At 39.6% G+C, this 21,859-nt stretch overlaps 1 protein-coding gene across 2 annotated transcripts in view; it reads left to right on the forward strand.

Annotated features, from left to right (window-relative positions):
* Positions 1 to 21,505, forward strand: part of ADCY8 (adenylate cyclase 8) — a 133,573-nt gene extending 112,068 nt beyond the window's left edge. For both annotated transcript variants that reach the window (XM_009469807.2, XM_087745934.1), the window contains 5 exons: positions 4,189 to 4,347; positions 8,125 to 8,271; positions 16,959 to 17,051; positions 19,412 to 19,526; positions 21,018 to 21,505. In XM_009469807.2, coding sequence (XP_009468082.2) covers positions 4,189 to 4,347; positions 8,125 to 8,271; positions 16,959 to 17,051; positions 19,412 to 19,526; positions 21,018 to 21,505 — 1,002 coding nt within the window. The remainder of the gene's footprint in view (positions 1 to 4,188; positions 4,348 to 8,124; positions 8,272 to 16,958; positions 17,052 to 19,411; positions 19,527 to 21,017) is intronic.
* Positions 21,506 to 21,859: the final 354 nt, after the last annotated feature.

Genomic DNA, 21,859 nt, shown 5'->3' on the forward strand with positions numbered 1-21,859 from the left:
CTGTTAGCACAGCACGGTCTTTTTCCATCCTATTAATCTTCCTTGTTCCATAAGACAGGATGACTGCACTCAAACCACCCTTGGAAATGGTCCCTGAGATGTGCTAACTCCTGCATGTTCTCCCAAAAAATTCACAGGGACACTCTATCAGTATAACAATATCCAACGGCAGTGCCCAGGAACATTTCCTTGTATTGTTTAATCTTTTATTATAGAGTTAACCTGAAGGTCTCTGTATGTATGTAAATGCCAACTAAAAAATATATAAAAATTTCATCCAGAGCACATTAAAAAAAATCTCTTCAGTAGTCTGAGTTGATGGGGAGCACAGTAAGTCCAATAAAGCTGTCCTCCAGCACAGCTTTGCTTCTCACAAACCACAAAAGTATTCTGAAGTACAATAGCTTAAAACTTGGCTCATTCTGGGTGGATTTACAAAACATATTACTTTTGTAAGACTAAATTTATGGGCCTTTAATTTCTGAACAACTAACTACTGTTCTTTATCCACTGTGATTTAAAGTTAATCTCCACTTTTGCACCCAGAATTTTAAGTTAGAGTCAAGAAAAAGTTGTCTGAGACTGTCTAATCAGACTCAGAGCTTTCTTAAAATCTTACCTGTACTTCAGCCAATAAATCTCGAGGGTCTCTCTCTGGTGCTAAACCCATAATTAAAAGTAGTTGTGTTACTGCTACATGACATCAGGCTAAATAGATTAATTCCCTATTAGAAATTCAATTTCATCTAGAAGCACATCTTTTTAACACGAGTAATACATATTTTACAACAGTGTTTCTGCAAACTAAACTTGAGAAAAAGCACATGACAGAAGTGGTGTAGATAATTTCAAGGCTAGACTTATTCTATTGTAAAAATGTGTACTCCTTTATCTTTTTAATGAGTTAAGTAGAACTTTTTGTACGAACATAAACTATCCCTTAAAACTTTATCAAAATACAATACCATATACAGTCGTCTTTACTAGAAAAACATCTCTAGTGAAAGCACACAATATAAATAGCCTATTAACCCTGAGTGAAACCTTCTGTCATGGCTTTAAAAGGGAAGATTTTAACAATTGCAAAGAGGGAATAAAACTGCCCACAGCAGACTCAGGCCCTCCTCTCCCTCCATCCCAATTAGACCTAAAAAGAGGCTTTATAAAACAGAGGACAAAATCCTCTCTGGTTTCTTTTAGATTGTGGATCCCAGTGTAGGTCTTCCCTACACCAGATGAGTGTTCTGGTCTAGGCAGACTGGTTTGCTCCTCTCCCGGGGCTCTTTGGTACAAAGGAAGACTTGAACCTTGACAGGGCAGGCACAGACAGCTATGTACCTAATAATCTCTGGATGTCTGGGCTGTAGATTAGCTCTGTAAAGCCTTGTGGGAAGGGAGGAAGGACTGACATCCCTATATAGCAATTTATCTGCAACAAACATGACCCCCTGAACCTTCTTCATGCTTGGGAAAAAGGGGAGGAATGAGGAAATGTGAAGAGACTGTTCCAATTGAAAGAGAAAAAGAGAGGAAAAGACATACCTAATTCTGGTATTATGCTTCAGGTCTCTTTAGTATCCTTTCTATATTCAGATTTTAGTGTAATGAAGAAAAGACATTTGCTTATTTTACCTGGAGTTAGACTGTTTTGTCCCTTAGGGATGTAAATCCCTTAGGGATGTAAATCGTCTTTTCTCATTCTCTAGGGAAGAACATTCTGCCCCTCAAACTCTGTTCCTTACCTTGTGCTTTCCTTGACTGTAGCAATTGTCTGCAGAGAGGTTGGGTTGTACATAGGTAGTGTTAGACTTTCTGTGTAATACATCTCTATTTTCTTCACTCACTATTGGAATTAGGGTTGTTTCGTAGAGCTACATACCAGGGCAAGAAAATCTGGACATTTCAAGATTTGTGTTGCAGACAGTCGTTTTTATTGGCACCACTGTGCCCAGGAATATGTCTTTACACAATCAAAAAATAAACTTTAATTTTGTTTATAACAAATATCAGAACTCAGCAAAGCATCTTCTTAAAATTTTCTATTTTCAAACCTCATATGTAGCGCACACTTTCATCTCTGAACTGACAGTGTCATCTCAGTTGTCCACTGACGATGCACGAAAAATATTTCATGTTACAATGTGATTACAAATAACCAGAATGACGTTATCTAAAATGTAAAGATTAGCTGCTGCTATTCTGAACTCGGTTTAGAGCTGTGAAATTTTCCTGTACAGCAGCATAAATAAGCAGCTGTGAAAAACTGTACTACAGTTTTTTGTAAAGCTCTTATTGTAGTGGCATTAAATATCTGAAACATCAAAGAACTCAGAATCCACCAGCAGCTTCTGTTCCAAGCCAATCTGTAAAATACCTTTAGAACTCCTTGCAAAATTATAGTCAGTGTTGCCTTCTCAGTCAGCTGGTAGAGATAAAAGTCAGTTATGATCTGGTATGAGCTCTGTCTTCCAGCACAAAAGGAAGGGGAAAGGAAACTGAAAAATGTTGGGAAAAATTATTTAAAAATACTTTTTCCTGACAGTTTTTTTGGTGCAATTAATTTAGGGAATTACTAGTCACAAGATGGAAGATCAAAATATTAGAACTAGAAAAGAGATTAACTGTTTATAAAGGTGGCAATAGCATCCAGAGAGCAAGTAAATCACTGCTAAAATTCATACCAGCTTTCGAAGTTTATATCAAGCCAGGCTCACTTTTAGCTTTTAGGAAGGAAAGCTCCCTGGAGTACAGTCAACCTGTAAGCCCCCTTGCAAGGTGCTTTGCATTTTCTTCTGAACAGTTTGTCATTGGTCACTGCTGCCGACAAAAAATGTGGACAAGATGAGTCACTAAACAGTCCCTGAACCCCCTCTTAGTCACTCCCACTCACTGCAGGCTTGCTCTTTATTTCAGTTTGGCAGGTGAGTTATACCCCAACCACTTCCTTAATCCCAGCACCTTTTGACAACCCATTTGATGTCTCTCCCAGTTATAAAATGCATTTATTTGCTGGTACAATACGCTTCTCTGTTGGGTGTTTGATCGTTATCTCTGGTTAGAGCATCTCAAGCCTCACAGATGTATTTTCTCTTTCAGTTTACTGTACACAGATATATTTCCATCATTTTCAATAAGGCCATAGTTTAATAAGTCACCCCTTGTGCAAGCTACAGTATCACCTGCCTTAAAATCTGATTAAAACTCTCCATCAGTGTAATGCACCCAAAAATTCTAGCAGTGTTGGTCTTGTCCATGTGCTGACACACATGCCTCTCAGGCAAACAACATGATGTTTTGACATGTTCCCTGCTTCAGCTAGCAGGCAGTTGCCATTTATGTATATATGCATATGCATTTATATGTATATATATAAAAATACACAATACATATATATATATGGATATATAAGTTGTGCTGTGCAGGAGTCTTCCTTTTGTTCTGCACACATACAGCACTGAAAACCATTTAACTTTAGATAAGGCTGAGGGTATCAGGCACTGCCACTGTGCATGTACTAAATTGTGACTGCAGACTCTGGATCCAAAATACATGAGGGAGAGAGTATTCGAGGGGGTATCAAATAACATGTCTTTCACTATCTTTTAAAAGACTTAAACTGCAAATAACTGCATGTCCCAACAGTAGAAATACCTCATTTTGGTGCTACAGATTTGAAAGTCCTCTTTAGGAGTGTGTTGGGCTGTTTTATATAGTTTTGCTGAAAGATGCTGATCCTTGAGAAGTAAACTACCTGTCTCTGCAAAGTGTTTAGAATGACCCTTGTGCTATTTTCTCATGAAACCCATTTCATTTGAAAACATATATGAAAAGAGGAACATATTTATTTCATACCAATACCAATATCTTCCAATACCTTCTGTCTGACTCCATTATCTAACTGACAAAGAGATGTTTAAAAGGAAAATAATTTTGTGACATTTCTAGCCACTGACCATAGCAGTAATAAGACAAATATTATTTTGCCCAAGATTCCTCTGAGACGTTCACCATACACAAGGCAAAGAAATAATCTCTTTTTCTGGCAATGAAATCAAATTCTTTCAAAGATCTCCAGCAGCACTGAAGGCGGTTACATGGCAGGAGCAGCCTGCCAGGATGACAATACAATGTCTACTCTTATCTTGTCAAGTTTTATTTTTACCTTTTTTTTTCTTTCTGGAACTACAGCTTGAATACACAGCAAGGCTGGATTTTTTGTGGCGTGTTCAAGCAAAAGAAGAAATCAATGAAATGAAGGAGTTAAGGGAGCACAATGAAAATATGCTACGGAATATTTTACCCAGTCATGTTGCCCGTCACTTCCTGGAGAAAGATCGGGATAATGAAGTATGTATCAGCTTTATTTCTGATACTTTTGTCTAATTAGCAAAAGAAAAGCAGATCTGTTAGGAAATTGTTAGAACTTAGCTCTTGATAGGATTGTCTACACAAATACTTCCAATATTTGGTATCTGATCCACATTAAAAAAACATTCATGTTTTAAAGTAAAGGGTTCTGCACTTCTAGGACCACATCTAGAGTGGTGTTTCCAGGTTCAGGCTTACTAGTACGAGACATATAGACCTACTACAGCGAGTCTAGTGGAGGGCCACCAAGATAATTAGAGGCACACAACATATGAGGAGAGGCTGAGAGAGCTGTGTTCATTCAGCCTTAAGAGGAAAAGGCTGAAAGAGGTTTTCATCATTGTCTTCAACTACTTAATGGGTGTTTGTAGAGAAGACAGAGCCAAACTCTTCTCCAGTGTGGAAGTGGAGGACAAGATGCAATGACACAAGTTGCAGAAAGAAAAATCCCTGTTAGATACAAAGGAATAAAGATCCCTGGGAAAGTGGTCATTGTATCAGGGCTCAGAGAGGTTGTGAAATCTCCAGTCTTGGAGATATTCAACCCTCAACTGAACAAGGCCATGCGAATATTGACCTAATTGGCCCTGCTTTGAGTGGGAACTGTATTAGATGAACTTCAGAGGTCCCTTCCAACCTATAAGTCTATGAAAATCTAGTGTTCCTAAAAAGGATACATGAATTTAGCAGATGCCTGTGCAACCTTAAGATAGCCCAGTGTTACAGAAGTATTATAGCCCTGCCAGTTATTATGGAAGGCAACTATACAAGAGGCTGCAACATACCTGAGCCTCTCACACCTTCAGACCCAAGAGAACATTTTTGTCATTTCATATCGCCCCTGAATTCCCTCTCTAGGGCACTTAATGAAATACCCGTTTCAGAAACATAATTTGTGGCTATGTTCCTAAAGAGTGTTTGCAGTACATGAAGAAAAGCTTGATAACGGAGTCTCTGGATATTCTTAAGACAGAGTTTGAAGATAGGCTGCTGAAGGGATAAAGGAAAGTCCAGAATTTCTTTCTGAAATCAGCAGTAAGTCACGTACTCCTTATCTGAAATAAGGCAAATAAGTATTATAATATTATCTATGAATAAAGGCTATTGTATGATGAAACTGAAATTTTCTCATGTAATATTGGAATTTTCTTTTATAAGGTTACAAATGTTGCAAGATTCAGCTTGCCAGCACTGACATATTTATTCATTGTGCAGCAAAAAGGAATCAAGGCTACCCTTTTCTGATTGTACTTTTTGGAAATAGATGTAGCCAGATAAATTAGACTAGACAATGAGGAATCATTGTGTTCTGAAGATGTGATTTCAAATATCATCTAGGGAAGGAGGACGTAGTGAGAACCTACAAGAAAAGGCACTTTAGAAATTGGCCTCTTGAGGAATTTTACACTCTGTGGGTATTAAACTGCCATAAAAACACTGCTCTGCACATGAGAAAATGTGTGTGTGAAAGCAATCAGGTTAAAATGCTTCATTGCAAATGGAGCAGGCTCCGATACCAACCATGAGTGTGTTCTGGCATATCTGCATTATGGATTTTCAAGGAATACGTGTCCTTTCTTACACATTCATTCACATACACTCACATGCATAATAATCTTCAAAAGCAAACAGATGTCCCATGGATCACTGCTGATGCTTCAATAATTTGCCACTGAATTCAATTCCACCACCCCTACTTTTTGTAAGGCAATTTCCAGAGTGACTGTACTTGGGGATGATTTATGCATGAGACGGCTGGCTGTAACATCTACCAGATTTCAGTACAATCAATCCTGCAGTTCATGTCTGGCCATTAAGTTAATTTCTCTGCTCTCAAAAAATGAATTCCCAAATGTGTACTGTAAGCGTTTTCTCATGGATGTATTATTTCTGTCTTGATGCTTCTTACCAAAAATAGAAAAACTGAGGAGCTGAAGGCTCAGCCAGTTGTTTTCTGTGTTCACGATCTCAGGAAAGAGTATGCCTGAGTGTATATATGCTTCTCCTGGCACATATTGTCTAGTCTTCCATAAGCATCCACAAACTAACACATATTACTTTTTTCTGTACGTATGAAAGGCAATAAGAGTGTCCTTAGAGTATGCCTTCCATGACCCTGCAGATGTTCTTCAGTGAAAGAAAATGTAAGAGCAGGAAGGCAATAAATCATGTTTTCTCTCAATCAATGCTTTGCAGTGTCCTTGGAAACTAGCAGAATTTTCCCACTTTTACTGTAGGACATGTTAAAGAGCCTAGATAAGCAGCGGCATTAGCAGCATAGCAAAGTGCAGGGCAAGGGTTTAGGATGCCTTCCTAGGGAGAAGCAGAATGAAGGAAGAAGAGGAGCCTGAGGTGTTCACATTAGGCGTATGGTGTCCAGCAGTAAGTCCTTTTATCATGAGAGCAAAGCACTAAAATTTCCTAAAGCACACTAACAAGAACATTGAGAAGCAACTACCCCACGTCAGAATGCCGTAAGAGAAGTCACAGAACTATTGGCCATCACGTAAAACTACAGAAGAGGAAGCTAGAAAAAATTTAAACAAAAGAGAATGCATGTGCTTGTGGTATATTAGACACTAGAAAAGCATAGCAGGAGTTGGGGGCGGGGCGGGGGGAAGGCTATGTCCTTGGTATTTTTTCAGTTGAAATTAGTTTTGTTCCTAAAAATTTGTTTGAGTTTGGAGAAGAACTGACCGTATTTTCACGAATATAATCACAAGAACCCATCCATAAATAAATCTGTCATTCAGTACCAGAGTGAATTGTATGAATAACATACGTGGAAGCTTATCCCAGGGCATACTTTATCCTAATAGCCTCCTGTGTCTGATCCCTTATAAGCTGCTTTCTGTCCTCAGTAACTCCATTATCGCGCTCAGTTCTGTTTCTCCCTCCTTTCAAACCTTAATAGCAGGAACCTCTCCCAGAGCCAGGCAACCAAATGGCTCCATAGTCACCTTAGGAAAACCACAGTTTACCATAGAGCAAGGGCTCTCTGAAAACCTGTGAATAAACAAAATTGTAAAGAGCTGCAGTAGTGTGAAGTATAAATTATCCACCAGAAAATGTGGTAACTGAGAGGACTCTTTACAAAGAGGTCATATTAGACATTTTAAATGGTCCCATCTGATCCCTGTTAATCAACAAATTCCAAAATATATTGTCAAATGCAAACATTTATGAGACAGACTTAAACAATAATAAATAATAAATAATAAACAATAAACAATAAATAATAAACAATAAACAATAAACAATAAATAATAAATAATAAATAATAAATAATAAATAATAAATAATAAATAATAAATAATAAATAATAAATAATAAATAATAAATAATAAATAATAAATAATAAATAATAAATAATAAATATTGGGTTCCTTTTACTTGCCTAACAGTGTTTGATTCTCTGTTATTCATACTTGCAAATGAATCCTTCATTTCTTAAAGTGGTTCCCCATATAAATCAAAATGAAAAATTCTATTTCATTTTTGCTGGTGTAGCCCCCTGACCTCAGAAGCAGAAAGAGGAGGCTTTCAGAGAAAGGGCAAACCCTGCATAAAATCCGTGATAAAAATGTGAGAGCTGTCAGCCTCCTCCTGTTGAACTTAGCTAACACTTAATAGACAAATCCTAACCTCAGATATTAACATATTATGCATGGAAAAAATAAGAAACCTATTTTAATTTCAGCCAATTATGTTCTCTTCCCTATATTACAAACTCATTTTTCTTCATTGTTCTTCTAGGAATTATACTCTCAGTCTTATGATGCTGTTGGTGTGATGTTTGCTTCTATTCCTGGATTTGCTGACTTCTATTCCCAGACCGAGATGAATAACCAAGGAGTAGAATGTCTGCGCTTGCTGAATGAAATCATTGCAGACTTTGATGAGGTAATACCAGCTACTAGAGGAAATCTGATAGTGCTTAAAAAATGAGTTCCCAAATACCAACCATGTTGTCCTAAATTATCAAATTTAGTAATCATTCTGCTTTAAATAATTGTCTGATTTTTTTACTCCAGTTGCTATTACCATTGTCTATTTTGATTTTTTTTCACTTAGTCTTGCCAAATTTTGGTCTGAATGACCTCGTGCCATAGATACTGAAATCAATAGTTACTTCAGTATAAACATGCATGAATAAAAGCACAATCTGCTCCAATGTATCTAGAAGTAGAACATGCCTTAACTCTGTAGAAGAAAGAAGGATGAAGGTATTTGCAACAGTTCTGGAAAGTAGTGGTCTAAATCCAAACAGATAAAGATATTCTTTTGAAGACATTGGTTGAATGGACTCAGTGAGTGTTAAAGGTAAAACAGTGTCAAGTTAAATCTGAAGCGCACAGCTCAGAATCAAATCATAGAATCATAGAATCGTTAAGCTTGGAAAAGACCCTTAAGATCATCAAGTCCAACCGTTAACCTAGCACTGCCAAGTCCACCACTAAACCATGTCCTCGACCATCACATCTATCCGTTCTTTAAATACCTCCTGGAATGGAGACTCAACCACTTCCCTGGGCAGCCTGTTCCAATGTTTGACAACCCTTTCGGTGAAGAAGTTTTTCCTAAGATCCAACCTAAACCTCCCCTGGCGCAGCTTGAGGCCGTTTCCTCTCTTCCTATCACTTGTTACCAGGGAGAAGAGACTGACAACCACCTCGCTACAACCTCCTGTCAGGTAGTTATAGAAAGCAATAAGGTCTCCCCTCAGCCTCTGCTTCTCCATGCTAAACAACACCAGTTCCCTCAGTCGCTCCTCATAAGACCTGTGCTCTAGAACCTTCACCAACTTCGTTGCCCTTCTCTGGACATGCTCCAGCACCTCGATGTCCTTCTTGTAGTGAGGGGCCCAAAACTGAACACAGGACTCGAGGTGCAGCCTCACCAATGCCAAGTACAGGGGCACTATCACCTCCCTGGTCCTGCTGGCCACACCGTTCCTAATACAAGCCAGGATGCCATTGGCCCTCTTGGCCACCTGGGCACACTGCTGGCTCATGTTCAGGTGGCTGTCGACCAACACCCCCAGGTCCTTTTCCACTGGGCAGCTCTCCAGCCACTGCTCCCCCAGCCTGTAGCATTTCATGAGGTTGTTGTGACCGAAGTGCAGGACTCGGCACTTAGCCTTGTTGAATCTCATGCCGTTGGCCCTGGCCCAACGATCCAGCCTGTCCAGGTCCCTATGCAGGGCCTTCCTATCCTCCAGCAGATCGACACTTCTACCCAGCTTGGTATCATCTGCAAACTTACTGAGGGTGCACTCGGTCCTCTCATCCAGATCATCAATGAAGATATTGAACAGGACCGGCCCCAACACTGAGCCCTGGGGAACACCACTCGTGACCGGCCGCCAACTGGATTTGACTCCGTTAACCACCACTCTCTGGGCTCGGCGTCCAGCCAGTTTTTAACCCAGCGCAGAGTGCACTTATCCAAGCCATAAGCAGCCAGCTTCTCCAGGAGAATGCTGTGGGAGACAGTGTCAAAGGCCTTACTAAAGTCCAAGTAGACAACATCCACAGCCTTCCTCTCATCCACTAAGTGGGTCACCTTGTCATAGAAGGAGACCAGGTTAGTGAAGCAGGACCTCCTTTTCATAAACCCATGCTGGCTGAGCCTGATCCCCCGGTTGTCCCGCACTTGCTGCATAATGGCACTGAAGATGATTTGTTCCATGACCTTTCCCGGCACCGAGGTCAGGCTGACAGGCCTGTAGTTCCCCGGATCCTCCTTCCGACCCTCTTGTAGAGGGGTGTCATGTTTGCTAACTTCCAGTCATCTGGGACCTCCCCGGTTGACCAGGACTGCTAATAAATGACGGAGAGTGGTTTGGCCAGCTCCTCTGCCAGCTCCCTCAGTATCCTCGGGTGGATCCCATCTGTCCCCACGGACTTGTGCGCATCCAGGTGGAGGAGCAGGTCGGTGACTGCCACCTCTTCAACAACTGGGACTTCACTCTGCATCCTATCTCCATCTCCCAGCTCAGGGGCCTGAAAAACCCAAGGATGACTAGCTTGACTATTAATGACTGAGGCAAAGAAAGCATTAAGTACCTCTGCCTTCTTCTCATCCTTCGTGGCAAAGTTACCTTCCTCATCCAACAAAGAAGGAAGATTCTCCCTGGCCCTCCTTTTGTCACTGATATATTTATAAAAACTTTTTTTGTTGTCTTTAATGTTGGGTAGAGAATGAAAGGTAGTGACATATCAACTGAGGACACTTGTCTGGTCAGGTATGTAATGCAGAGGCAAATGAAGTAAAGCTGCTTGCTTTACTGAGGAATTCAGAGGTGAAGGGAAATTAAAAAAAAAAAAAAATGGAAAGGACATAGAAAGGAAAAAGAATTTATTTAGGTATCCTATCCAGTTAATTTCAGAAAGGGAGCTGAAGAGGGGATAAGATAAACAGAAGAAGAAAAGTCAGGTCCTTAATGTAGCTATTGCCAGGTAGAAGCAAGGAAAAATTGGAAAGTGAAGAGGAAGTCAGGAGCAAGCTGCATGCTTGGTATTGCATACTCTGCCAACTAGTTAGTAAGGAAGCTTAGACAGGTGGCATCATGTCCTGCAATGAGCCCAAGAGGAATTAAGAAAAGGGACAAAGGATAGACCAACGAAGAGCTTTGAAAAAACTTTAAAACTAGAAAGGATGCAAAAGTAAGGCCAAAATTATGTCGCATGGGGAATTTTAACCTATACACTGCAAGCAGTTTTCAGGAGTGTGTAGCCCTCCTGAGCTCCCTGAGTGGTAGAAGCAGAATCTGAGCCATCTCTGCTTAACAGTGAGATTGGATCTGTCTGCCAGACTGGAATGGTCCAGATGGAAAAGGGGATGGGAAAGGGGGAGGTGGTAGTGGTATTGCTGGTCTGTGACTCTGGTTTTGGAGAAGTTATTTAGAGAGAAAATGGGAAAAAGAGTTCCTTTTTACAATTCTCCTGAGCAAGGCAAGATTAGTACTAAACTGGACAGCAGGGGAGAGGGCACATGGATAGCAAGAAATATTGAGAAACAGTAAAAAATTCTAACCAAGAAACCCATGTTCTGTTTAATCTCTGTTTATCCCAAGGATTTTTTTAATTCATTTCTGTATTGTGGTAGAGTATCAAATGGAGAAGTGATGAGTGTCTTGTCAGCTTAAAATTAAGATGCAGTTCAAGAAAACAGAATTTGTTCCCTCAAAAGGAGCTGGATCTGGATCTCACATCCCACATAAGCTATGTAACCATGGAGCAATTGTCTAAAACAGGGAAGGGAAAAACTCCACTTAGGTTGTGGCTTAGAAAAAGAGAACATCTTTTACTACTTTGGCTCTCAATTCAAAAAGCATTATCAGAGGGCAAAAGATTTAGTTTTTGAGAGAAGAAAAGAAGGCATACTTAGTCTTCACATCTGGACCAGGATTCTGCCCATAGATTAATCATACAGAAAACTTTTTTTCCAGAAAACTAAAGCATTGGTAGAGTTCAGACTTCTCAAGGGTTTAGAATATAGCTGAATGAAGATTTGAGAATCAGTGTCTTTTTTTTTAATTGCTTAATTCTACCTTAGTCCTACTTTAAACCCCTATCTCCCTTTGAAGATGTAGCCTAGAGTTTTTGTTTTGGTTTGGGTTTTTTGTGTTGAAGAGCAAGTATCTCCAAGGGCTTCAGAGGAAGATACTGGAGGAAAAGATGAAAATGGAAGGCATGCGACTGAGAAAAAGAGATTAGGAAAACAATATATTGGGTTTTTATTATTATTCCATCCTGAGCAGCAAGTACCTAAAGCCTCTCACAAGTTTTGAAGAATTTATTTTCAATTTTTTCCTCTGGTGGAAGTTATGTTATCTTCATTTCATAAATGGAAAACAAAGGCACAAAGGGGTAATTGGCTTTCCTGCGTTTTTTTTTTAAAACAAAGATACCTGTTCCCATGCCAGGAGCTAGAACCTAAATATGAATGCAGATCAGGGTCTTAACTGCACCTTCATCCTTCCTCATCCTGGGCATGGGGAATGTTCATAGAGTGGTAGCCCATAAAAATAGGACCAGGGTTAAGATTACCAAACTCTGAGAGACAATGAAATTGAGAGTTTATGCATATAATTGGCCAGATATTAAAATTACTAGTGGGAAATAAAAGAATTCACAAGGGATGCATCCCTGTGCGTTTTAGTAGAAAACAAAACTACTCTCCTATGAGAAGAGCTCTGTAATGTGCTAAGCTTCTGCACTGCTTTCCCTGTAGGTATAAACACCTACTTCTTATCTCTGAGACCTTGCACATCTGTCAGCATGCTTCTTGATTAATAGTTTTGTTTTTCTTTCCAGATCTGATTAATGATTATGGCTCAAACTTAATGCAAAGCCTATTGCTATGAATTAATTTAAGATACTTTGTCATGCATGTTCATATAATCTTCACAACAAAATTCCATTGCTGTTGTGGCAATTACTGAAGATAAGGTTTTCATCAAAAACCCTAACACAATATTACATTCAGGCCCCTAACACCTGCTCTGTAATTAATTAAGGACCTAATTAGGGACTGTATTATGTCCCAGACATATTTATTTGAATAACAGATATGTTCTTGGTACGGGTAGTAAATGAAATTATGTGATCCCCTGCTGACTGCTAACCTACTTCCAGCATGGCCATGCCATTAGTTTATTCTGTCTAAGCAATCTGAATGGTGATATGCCAGACAGAACAACTGAAGTGAATAATCCTACCCTTGGAAAAGGAACCAGAAGTCATTTCAGGCATGATGTTTCAGGGCCAGTAGTGTTTCCATGTAACTATTGACGGACACTACATGATGTCACTATTCCTTGTTTTTCATGACATTTCTTGCCAAGATTGTCCACTGTCTTAATACGGCCCTGGAAGCAAAATGCAGATGTGCAGCTTGAGAGCAAAGCAGATTTGTTAGCCATGGGAAATGTTCGCTCCTCAGCATCACGTGAACACCTCTGTAGCGATGCCCAAATGCAGAAGTCTTAGCACAGCAGCATAAGACATTGGTACCTGGTGCCGTTTATAGAATCTTAGAGTCATAGAATCATTAAGGTTGTTTGAGATATCCTAGGTGATTTTAGACACCCACACGGGATTGTCAGGTCCCTTGCTGCACCATCAGAAAACTCATGCTGTTCTGGAGCAAGCCATTAGAGGTTTTTCAGGGGGGCATGCTCTAGATGACACTAGACATCTATGTTTAGACAACTGAATTGAGTTCCTAATCTCAAATCAGATTCTACACTGTGAGTCCCCCTCCTTTCCTTACATAGATAATAGTAGTAGGGATGCTCTGTCCATAGGGCCAGGAAGATGTTTCTGAATGAAAGCAGTGGTAAAAATACCAATACAAAATGACCTGGTTTGGAAAATGTGATAGGTGCACAAGAAGGAGATCGGGGTTATTTCTTTCCTCTTTTTAGAGGAGTTTCCTTGTTACTATAAAACAGAAGGCTTACAATCCAGACCTGTTACTTTGTTTCCTGGTAATGGATCTGTGTTAGAGAGTCAAACAAAAAATAGTGAACGGTGGAACAGAACCTGCCACCAACAACTGCATGGGGTAGGAGCCCAAAGAGGAGTCAGGTTGTGACTGGATCTTTCTTAGGGAGCCAAAGGAACCTGGTCCAAAAGTCGTTCTTGAGGAGTAGGTGATTGACTTTTCTCAAAGCACAGCCTTTACTCAGTTGTTTGCTTTTTTTTTTTTTTCCTGATGGCTCACAAATCTTGTTGATTTCCAAATTATCCAGGCTTCCTGTTGATTGAGGCAGAATGGGAGGTGTTGGTTTCTGGACTGGCAAAAGGAGATTATTTTTTTAATTTGACATATAGCATCATTATAGAATACAGTTACATATAATTTCCTATTTTGTACCCAAGCACAGAGGTGCTGACAGGAACAGTTCATACATCAAAAAACAAGGATGAACATTGCAAGTCTACTTTTATAATTACCCATTTTCATATGACTGTAGTCTTAAGACACATACAGGGCTAAACTCCCATTCTTAGAGATGTTGCACCAAAAAAATAATGGACCATTTCTCCTGAAGATTATGAGTCTTGAAGGAATTTTTTTTTTTAATGTAATATTCTTTCTAACATTTTTAATCTATCATTTATGTATCTTAGTGATGTTACAGTTGGGATTTGTGCTTTAATAAGAGCTTTCTAGTTAATGTGTTCTTTTTTCCCCCAGTTTTCTTGATCCTGCAGTGATTTACAAGGTGTTTATGACAACAGATTTTAATATATTATGTTGCCACAAATAGAAATTTCGGCAGAACGCAGGATCCTGCTTTCAGACTTTGCTGATTACTTTGCAATTGTGTGCCATGTCCTGGAACATTCTCTTTTGTATTACTTTGTACATGTTTCATTCCGTGTGTATATCTCAGGGTCTGACCTCCATATAACCTTGGCTGTACATGAATTGTGGCATCAAGCCATTAGTTGTTTTTCAGATACCAACCATGTTCTAGTATTTGAAAATGTTCCCTGGACTATCTTGGTAAATTAGCAAGCCTATTTAAAATGTCATAACAAATAGCAGCTGATTTAGGACTGAGTTGGAATATCTTTCGCCAATATAAAAATCCATCATCCTGTCATACTGTGAAGAAAGTAATTGGTAAATAAACCATTATTTGAAGAAGGAAAGAAGCTATCTAACAGATAGGATAAAGCAGGAAAAAATAGAGATTTGGAAACAATAATGAATGAGAGGAAAAAAGATAACTTGAGATTATTTCTTCTAAGTTGCCTCACAGCCAATAGCTTCTTTCTTTCTTTCTTAAAAAGAGTCATTTTACATACTTATCATACATTTTAAATTACTGTGCTGTTTGCTGTTGCTTCCAGCAACCATCTGGAAATGAAAATATAGGCTGTTTTTAACCAAGACCTTTTTCTCCCCTTGCCCACACACCTGGTGCTCTCAGACTGCTCACAAAAGCAGAGCTACAAGAAATGATCTTTTTCTTTAAGAGAGCAGTTGGAAGAGCTGCCCTTGTAGGAGGGAAATATAGATAATGGGCTTTTCTGTCAGTTCGAAGAAAAACAAGGAGCAGGTCAAGTTTTTGGACTTTCCTGACTTGGAAGGGAGCCATTAACCATATGGCTTTGTATTCCCTGTGCACAATTCTGTGCAGCCTCCCATTAGAGACAGATGGTGCGATAGCTGTACAAGAACAGCAAAGCTTCCAAGACCCCGGCGCTCCAGCTGACGTATGTTGTGGTTAGTTCAATGGCAGGGGATATTTCATGTTATGCTTTTGGTATGTTTCTCCCTTTGAATGAAATAATCCCTTTAGTTTTTAATTGACAGGAAACTCAAACCCACAAGATGGAAAAAAAATGCATGACCGTATAACAGAAGAGGGAAACGCTTCATTAAATTTTTGCCTGACCACAGCAAGATTTTTTTCATTTAAATCCCAACTAAGCTGAACTGAAAGTTTGAAATGCCTTGTCTCTGTGACCTGCTTTTTTTTTTCCTTCCATGACTGCCTAACCATATTGATGCCTAAATTTATTAGATACCATACCACTTATCATGAAGTTTCCCAGCATATTTTGGTATTAACATCAACAATACACATTTTTAAAGCCTATGTGCCCATATCCCACATAAAGCTCATTGACAGAGTTCACAACCTGAACTCTGTTTAGGTCTCTCAAGGAATGTAAGGCTCTGGCTTCTCTTTCATGGAAAGTCCTAAGTTAAACTGTGAATATGGACTTGGAATAGGGACCAAACTGTTGCTCCCACCCCATGCAGTGCATCAGTCACTAGACTAAATTTATTCTTCCTCTAGCAGATTCTCAATCTGACAAGTTCTTTATGCCTACTTTGCAACTATAGCCATCCCAAATAGATACAGCTGTTTACCACTTCCCATTGGTTCCCTATATTTTTTGTAGAAGGGGAAAATACATAACAAAAGTGCAGACTGAATGACCCAATGGACATACCAGTGTTAGGTCTGACAGTAAGTAGAGAGAAGCATGGGACACAGGAGGACTTGATCTCTCCTTGAAGTTCTTTGGAGGCATCTACCTCTATCCATTGACTGTGTAAGATGGTTAAAATGGTTATTTTAAGTGGACTGAATTCCCTTTAAGACTGGTCTCCTCACCTGAAATGTCGCTGTAGCAGCACTTAATTTGTAAACTGAGTTCCTCCAAAAGAGATTAGGAACACTTTCAAGTGATCAAGTCTTTTTATATTCACACACACATACACAGACAGTTTGTCTTCACTAATTTTCAGTGATTATACCTCAGGAAATGCAGGACTCATCTGCATTTAAGTTAGGCTGGAATATATATGTCTTATATTATCCATTATGTAATTTACCAAACAGCTTTACAGAGCACAGCAAAATTTAGCTTGAATGCACTCTGTAAGTAGATGATGTTGCAAGGAGTCCCAGCTCAGTTTGCCCCAGAATCCAGAATGAACTGTGCACCGTGACCAACTGGAAGATACTATGTGTGTAACGATTCATTTCAGTATCTGTAGAAGCATTTTGCATTAAGAATTACACAAGTAACAGTGCTTTCTTACATATGTATTAGTTACTAGGTGAAGAGAGATTTCAAGATATTGAAAAAATTAAAACGATTGGCAGCACATACATGGCCGTGTCAGGATTATCACCTGAAAAACAGGTAAGAGAATAGTTTTCTTTAAGAATCAAAGCTTTTGGTGTGTCCAACCATTCATATTAGAGAATATTAGTGTTATCTTTCTGATATTCATAGAGCTGTGTTTGCTAAAAGAAAACAGACATTTGTGGCTTCTGGCAGACAACAGTTGCACTTCTTGATGAATTGAAATGTCGTCTTGTGCTCAGAACGAGAACCATATGGATTCTTTCCTCAAATTTAGGTTTGTAGGAGAAAAACGAATCGCCTTTCAATGACACTGATGTGAACCTAGAGCAGGTCTATCTATATCTTCGGACATACTCTAAAGTTACCACTGTACTCAGACTGGAATCTGGCTGACAGCCTCCAATAATCTATGAAAAGAGAGGATCTATTAACTGACAGCATACTTATGCAAGTGTAAGGTTGCATTTATACATTTTTGTGATGATGCAGCTGTATATATACAGACAGCACGATAAACTATACATCAAAAAGAAAGCAGACCCATCAGTTCAACTGAAGAACATCACAAAACCAGAAGTCTGCACACTGCCCTCACTTGCAGAGTGCAAACCAAGCTGAGGGAAAAATGAACCACAGAGCACAGTCACAGCCATAAACCTCAGACAAGTCAGATAAGAGAAATCCATTTATAATTATACCCCAGAATATGCCTGGAAACGGGGTCTCCAAAGGAATAAGATGGGGCTCTAAAATACATCCAGTGAGAAGCTGGCTGTTGCTGAAATCTGTCTTGTTTGGCAACCAGTGCCTCTCCCCAAAGGAAGAGCACCACAAAAAGAATGTGCTGCCCCAGATCAACCACAGAGTGGGAATCAGATCTGCCCACGTTGATTACAACTGCCAGGAAAGCAGAAGCCAGATTAGTGTGAGCTGTATAAACTAGAAAATTTCCATTGTTTGTTTAAAATATATTATAAAACATGTGGAGTGTAACTAGCTGAGCATCTCCCACCTACAGACTAACAAGTGATGCTGACAGCTAGAAATCCACAAAACTAGACATGCATGAGATTTTTGTTTGTTCCAATTCAAAATGCTTCTGTGCAGAGATGAGCAAAGAAGGACTGAACATCAGGGAGGTAGCTGGTTATAGCTACACAGCTCCTAACCACTTCTTTTGACTCTTGATGTGGGTAAAAATTCAAGGGGAGAAAATCTTTACTGTATTTCCAAGACTGATTAACTCATGATATTTCTTGAACTGTAATAGCCTAACAGAATTTTTATGTATTTATGTATTTTATGTATTTATTTACATTTATCTTCCTACATACATGTCTATCACCTTGTCAGCATCTAAGAGGTGAGGGCTGCTGAGGGAGGTTGGCATGCTGTGAACTGAATGAGGCTGAGGACAAGGACCAAGCACGGTGTGAACAGAACAGGGTGATGCCAGGGAGATGCTTATGTTCAGTATTAAACACCGAGGATGATGAAAATTGCAAAGGGCTGGACTGCATGACCTGGGGGGGAGGGGGGGGGGCGGGGCTTGCAGTGCTTCATTCCTATGGACTGGAAATTTGTTTGATGAAAGAATTACCTGGCTTCAGAATAGATGAGATGACATCATACCGCTATCGGGCCGAAACCACAGCTGTTCCTTACTCCACTGCCTACTCAGAGAAACAATTGAGGAGTTCCCTGTCCTCCCTTGAGAGTCCCTGCCCCACCATCTGCTCTGTTGGTGTTCTGGGAAGATCAAAACCCACTCCTGGTCTCCATCTGTGTTATCGACTGCCCTGTAGGAACAGAAACGGAGGGGAAAGAGCAGGGAGTGACTTGACCGCTCTAAGCAGGGGCAATTAATGAGCTACAGAATAGCCTTTTCTCTCCTACTTAACTGGTCCCAGGTTGCCTGACTTGCCCTGTTGTTCCTGTCACTATTCCATCCCTGAGAGCACTGGGATTGGTGCTTTTCCTGGGTGACAGTTTCAAAAACAGAAAATTATGTCTTTCACTTCTTTCCCTCTACTTCTTGTTTACCCAGGTCATCCCTGGTTCTCACTAGTTTTTGTCCCTTGCACCTTAGCTAAATCAATCCTCTCTATACTTTCTTTCTCAGCCTTAGATAGATTTCACATGCCTTATTAATTCCCATGGTTGCCTGTCAGATTACTGACAGGAAATTACTTTCTTTGGTACTTCACACTAAGCTTCTCTGTATCCAGGTATAGAAGTGCTGTAATATAAATGGGAAGCATTACCTTTAATAATACGCTCCCTCTCTTGGATCTAGTGTGTTGAGATTGTTCTTACAAATTCCAAATTCAGATACCTGGCACTTGGTGGGTGTGCGTGGGAGGTGGGCAAATGCAAAACTTTTCTGACATACTGATTTATAAATTATTCCTCAGCAATGTGAAGACAAATGGGGGCATTTGTGTGCTCTGGCCGACTTCTCCATAGCTCTGAATGAAAGCATACAGGAGATCAACAAGCATTCGTTTAACAACTTTGAACTCCGTATTGGTAAGCATAGTTCAAACATGGGAATTGAAATGGGGTTTTGTCTGCAAGGATCTGACTCTGTAAGTGCACCCCAGGAGCATTGCAAGGACTTGTACAATTTAAAAGACTCCAAATTCTGTACCCCCTTTTTCAAATTGACTTAATCCCAGGCAAATTTAGAAAGGAGAAATACTCTGTTTACAGAATATGGGCTTGATTTGGGGACTGCAGAAGTTTTTAGGTTTAGTGAAATGTGAATACGTAATGAAGCTACTGTCTTTAGCAAGTCTAGCCAAGAGCCCATAGGTATAACACAGAAAATGAACTGAGCAGCCCAGACCTAACCCCAAGCTTGATACTGGCTTGCACAGTCTCTAATTAATCTCCATCTTTTATTTTAATTCAGTAAAGGAATAATAGTAACTTATCCTAAACCCTGTGTGTAGTACTTTGGTTTTGCACAAAAAATGAATTCCAGTTCTGACCTGACCTGTCCCTGCGGCAGCAGCTCTGAATTGTTGTGATGGGGAGCCTATTATGCGGATGGGATATCCTGCATGACTAGTAGGATGGGACATGAAGAGATGGCCTGAATATATGGCACGTGGCAGAAGGAAATCTGGTGGCTTCTCCTGCTGACGGGACCACTGGCCAAAACCAAAAACCACCCGGAAGAAACATATCCCTTACAGACAACCCTGCCATGAAAAAGCTGAAGTATATTCATCAGCTGTAGCATGGAGGGTCGCAGCATCACTGTCTGTGATCTGCACTTCCTAACAGTTTTGAACAGAAAACTCCCAGTTCCCAAGATTTCTGAGGGAACATTCATCCACTCTTAGTAAGCGTGGATCCCTTGCAAAGATTTCATAGAGCAGGAATGCAACAGTATTTGGAAACTGTTTCTATCACCAGTTTAAAAAAATATTCTTTAAAAAAAAATCTAAAAAACCAAGATCCTTTTCCCAAAGATGTGCCTTTCACTATTGCTCAATGTATTCCTAAATCACTGCTGTAGAAAAAAATATTATTGCTTGAATTTATGCAACAATATTACAAGATACAGTCTTTCAATAACTTCGCAGGATACTTTAATATTTTCACTTCATGGAACATAAGAATGTAATTTCTTGACTGTATCGCACTAGCAAGATTGCCTTCAACAAGTGTAGACCCAGAAAGATCCTTCCAGAGAGATCTTTCCTACTACATAAGAATCAGTTTGCAGGAGCTTTGGCAATAGTGTGCAGAATACACATGATACCTAAGTACCGTGGTTCCACTGTGACGGTGTCTTGTAAAATAACTCTGTGGCTATCACTTTTTGTATTTTCTAGCTTTTCTGGCTTTTTTTTTATTTACTTTGTATATACACCTCTTCCTTAATCTTAGAGATAAGTGTATCTGAACAAGGCTTCGTCTGGGTCTTAAGTGTAAATATGGTTTTCAGCCATTCTTGTCTAACTGGCTAGCTCTTCTAAATTTTTTTTAATTTTTTTTTTTTTTTAATAGGGATTAGCCATGGCTCTGTCGTAGCAGGAGTTATCGGTGCTAAGAAACCCCAATATGATATCTGGGGCAAAACGGTTAATTTAGCAAGTCGAATGGACAGCACAGGTGTTAGTGACAGAATACAAGTGCCTGAAGAAACGTATCTGATCCTGAAGGACCGGGGATTTGCCTTCGACTACCGAGGAGAGATTTATGTCAAAGGTATCAGTGAACAGGAAGGAAAAATCAAAACATATTTTCTTCTAGGAAGAGTTCAACCAAATCCTTTAATCTTACAACCAAGAAAACTGACTGGACAGTATTCATTAGCAGCTGTTGTATTAGGACTTGTACAGTCTCTTAATAGGCAAAAACAGAAGCAAATCCTTAATGAGAACAATAACTCTGGAATCATAAAAGGACATTACAACCGGAGGACTTTGCTCACTCCCGGTGGATCTGAGGCAGCGGCCCAGGCAGAGGGGGCTGACAAAACTGAATTGCCATAATCAGCATTTTGTTTGTGTTCTTTTTTTTGTATTTCTTTTATATATAAAAATAAATATACAAATAAAAAGGGTTTAATTTTTTTTAGAAGAAGTGTGATTATTTTCTGGTGTGATATTTCTATGAGATTCAAATTCCTACATTTTAACAAATGGTGCCAGCATCTCTCCCTGCAGCTGTGATTAACCTCTGAATGTCCAGACATAGTAGCTGTAGGCCACCACTCTGCTGTGCCAGTTACCTGTAGAAAGGCGTGAAAATAAACCCCTGACTGAAGGGATTTAGAACATAAATTTATGTCGGGAGTTAATCATGGGGAAAGGAGGCAACACTGTCCACACTTTTTGGGTGAAAGC

The sequence above is a fragment of the Nipponia nippon genome, unplaced genomic scaffold (assembly GCF_047370975.1).
Source record: "Nipponia nippon isolate SJK-2023a ecotype South Korea unplaced genomic scaffold, ASM4737097v1 scaffold_1, whole genome shotgun sequence".
Lineage (NCBI taxonomy): Eukaryota > Metazoa > Chordata > Aves > Pelecaniformes > Threskiornithidae > Nipponia > Nipponia nippon.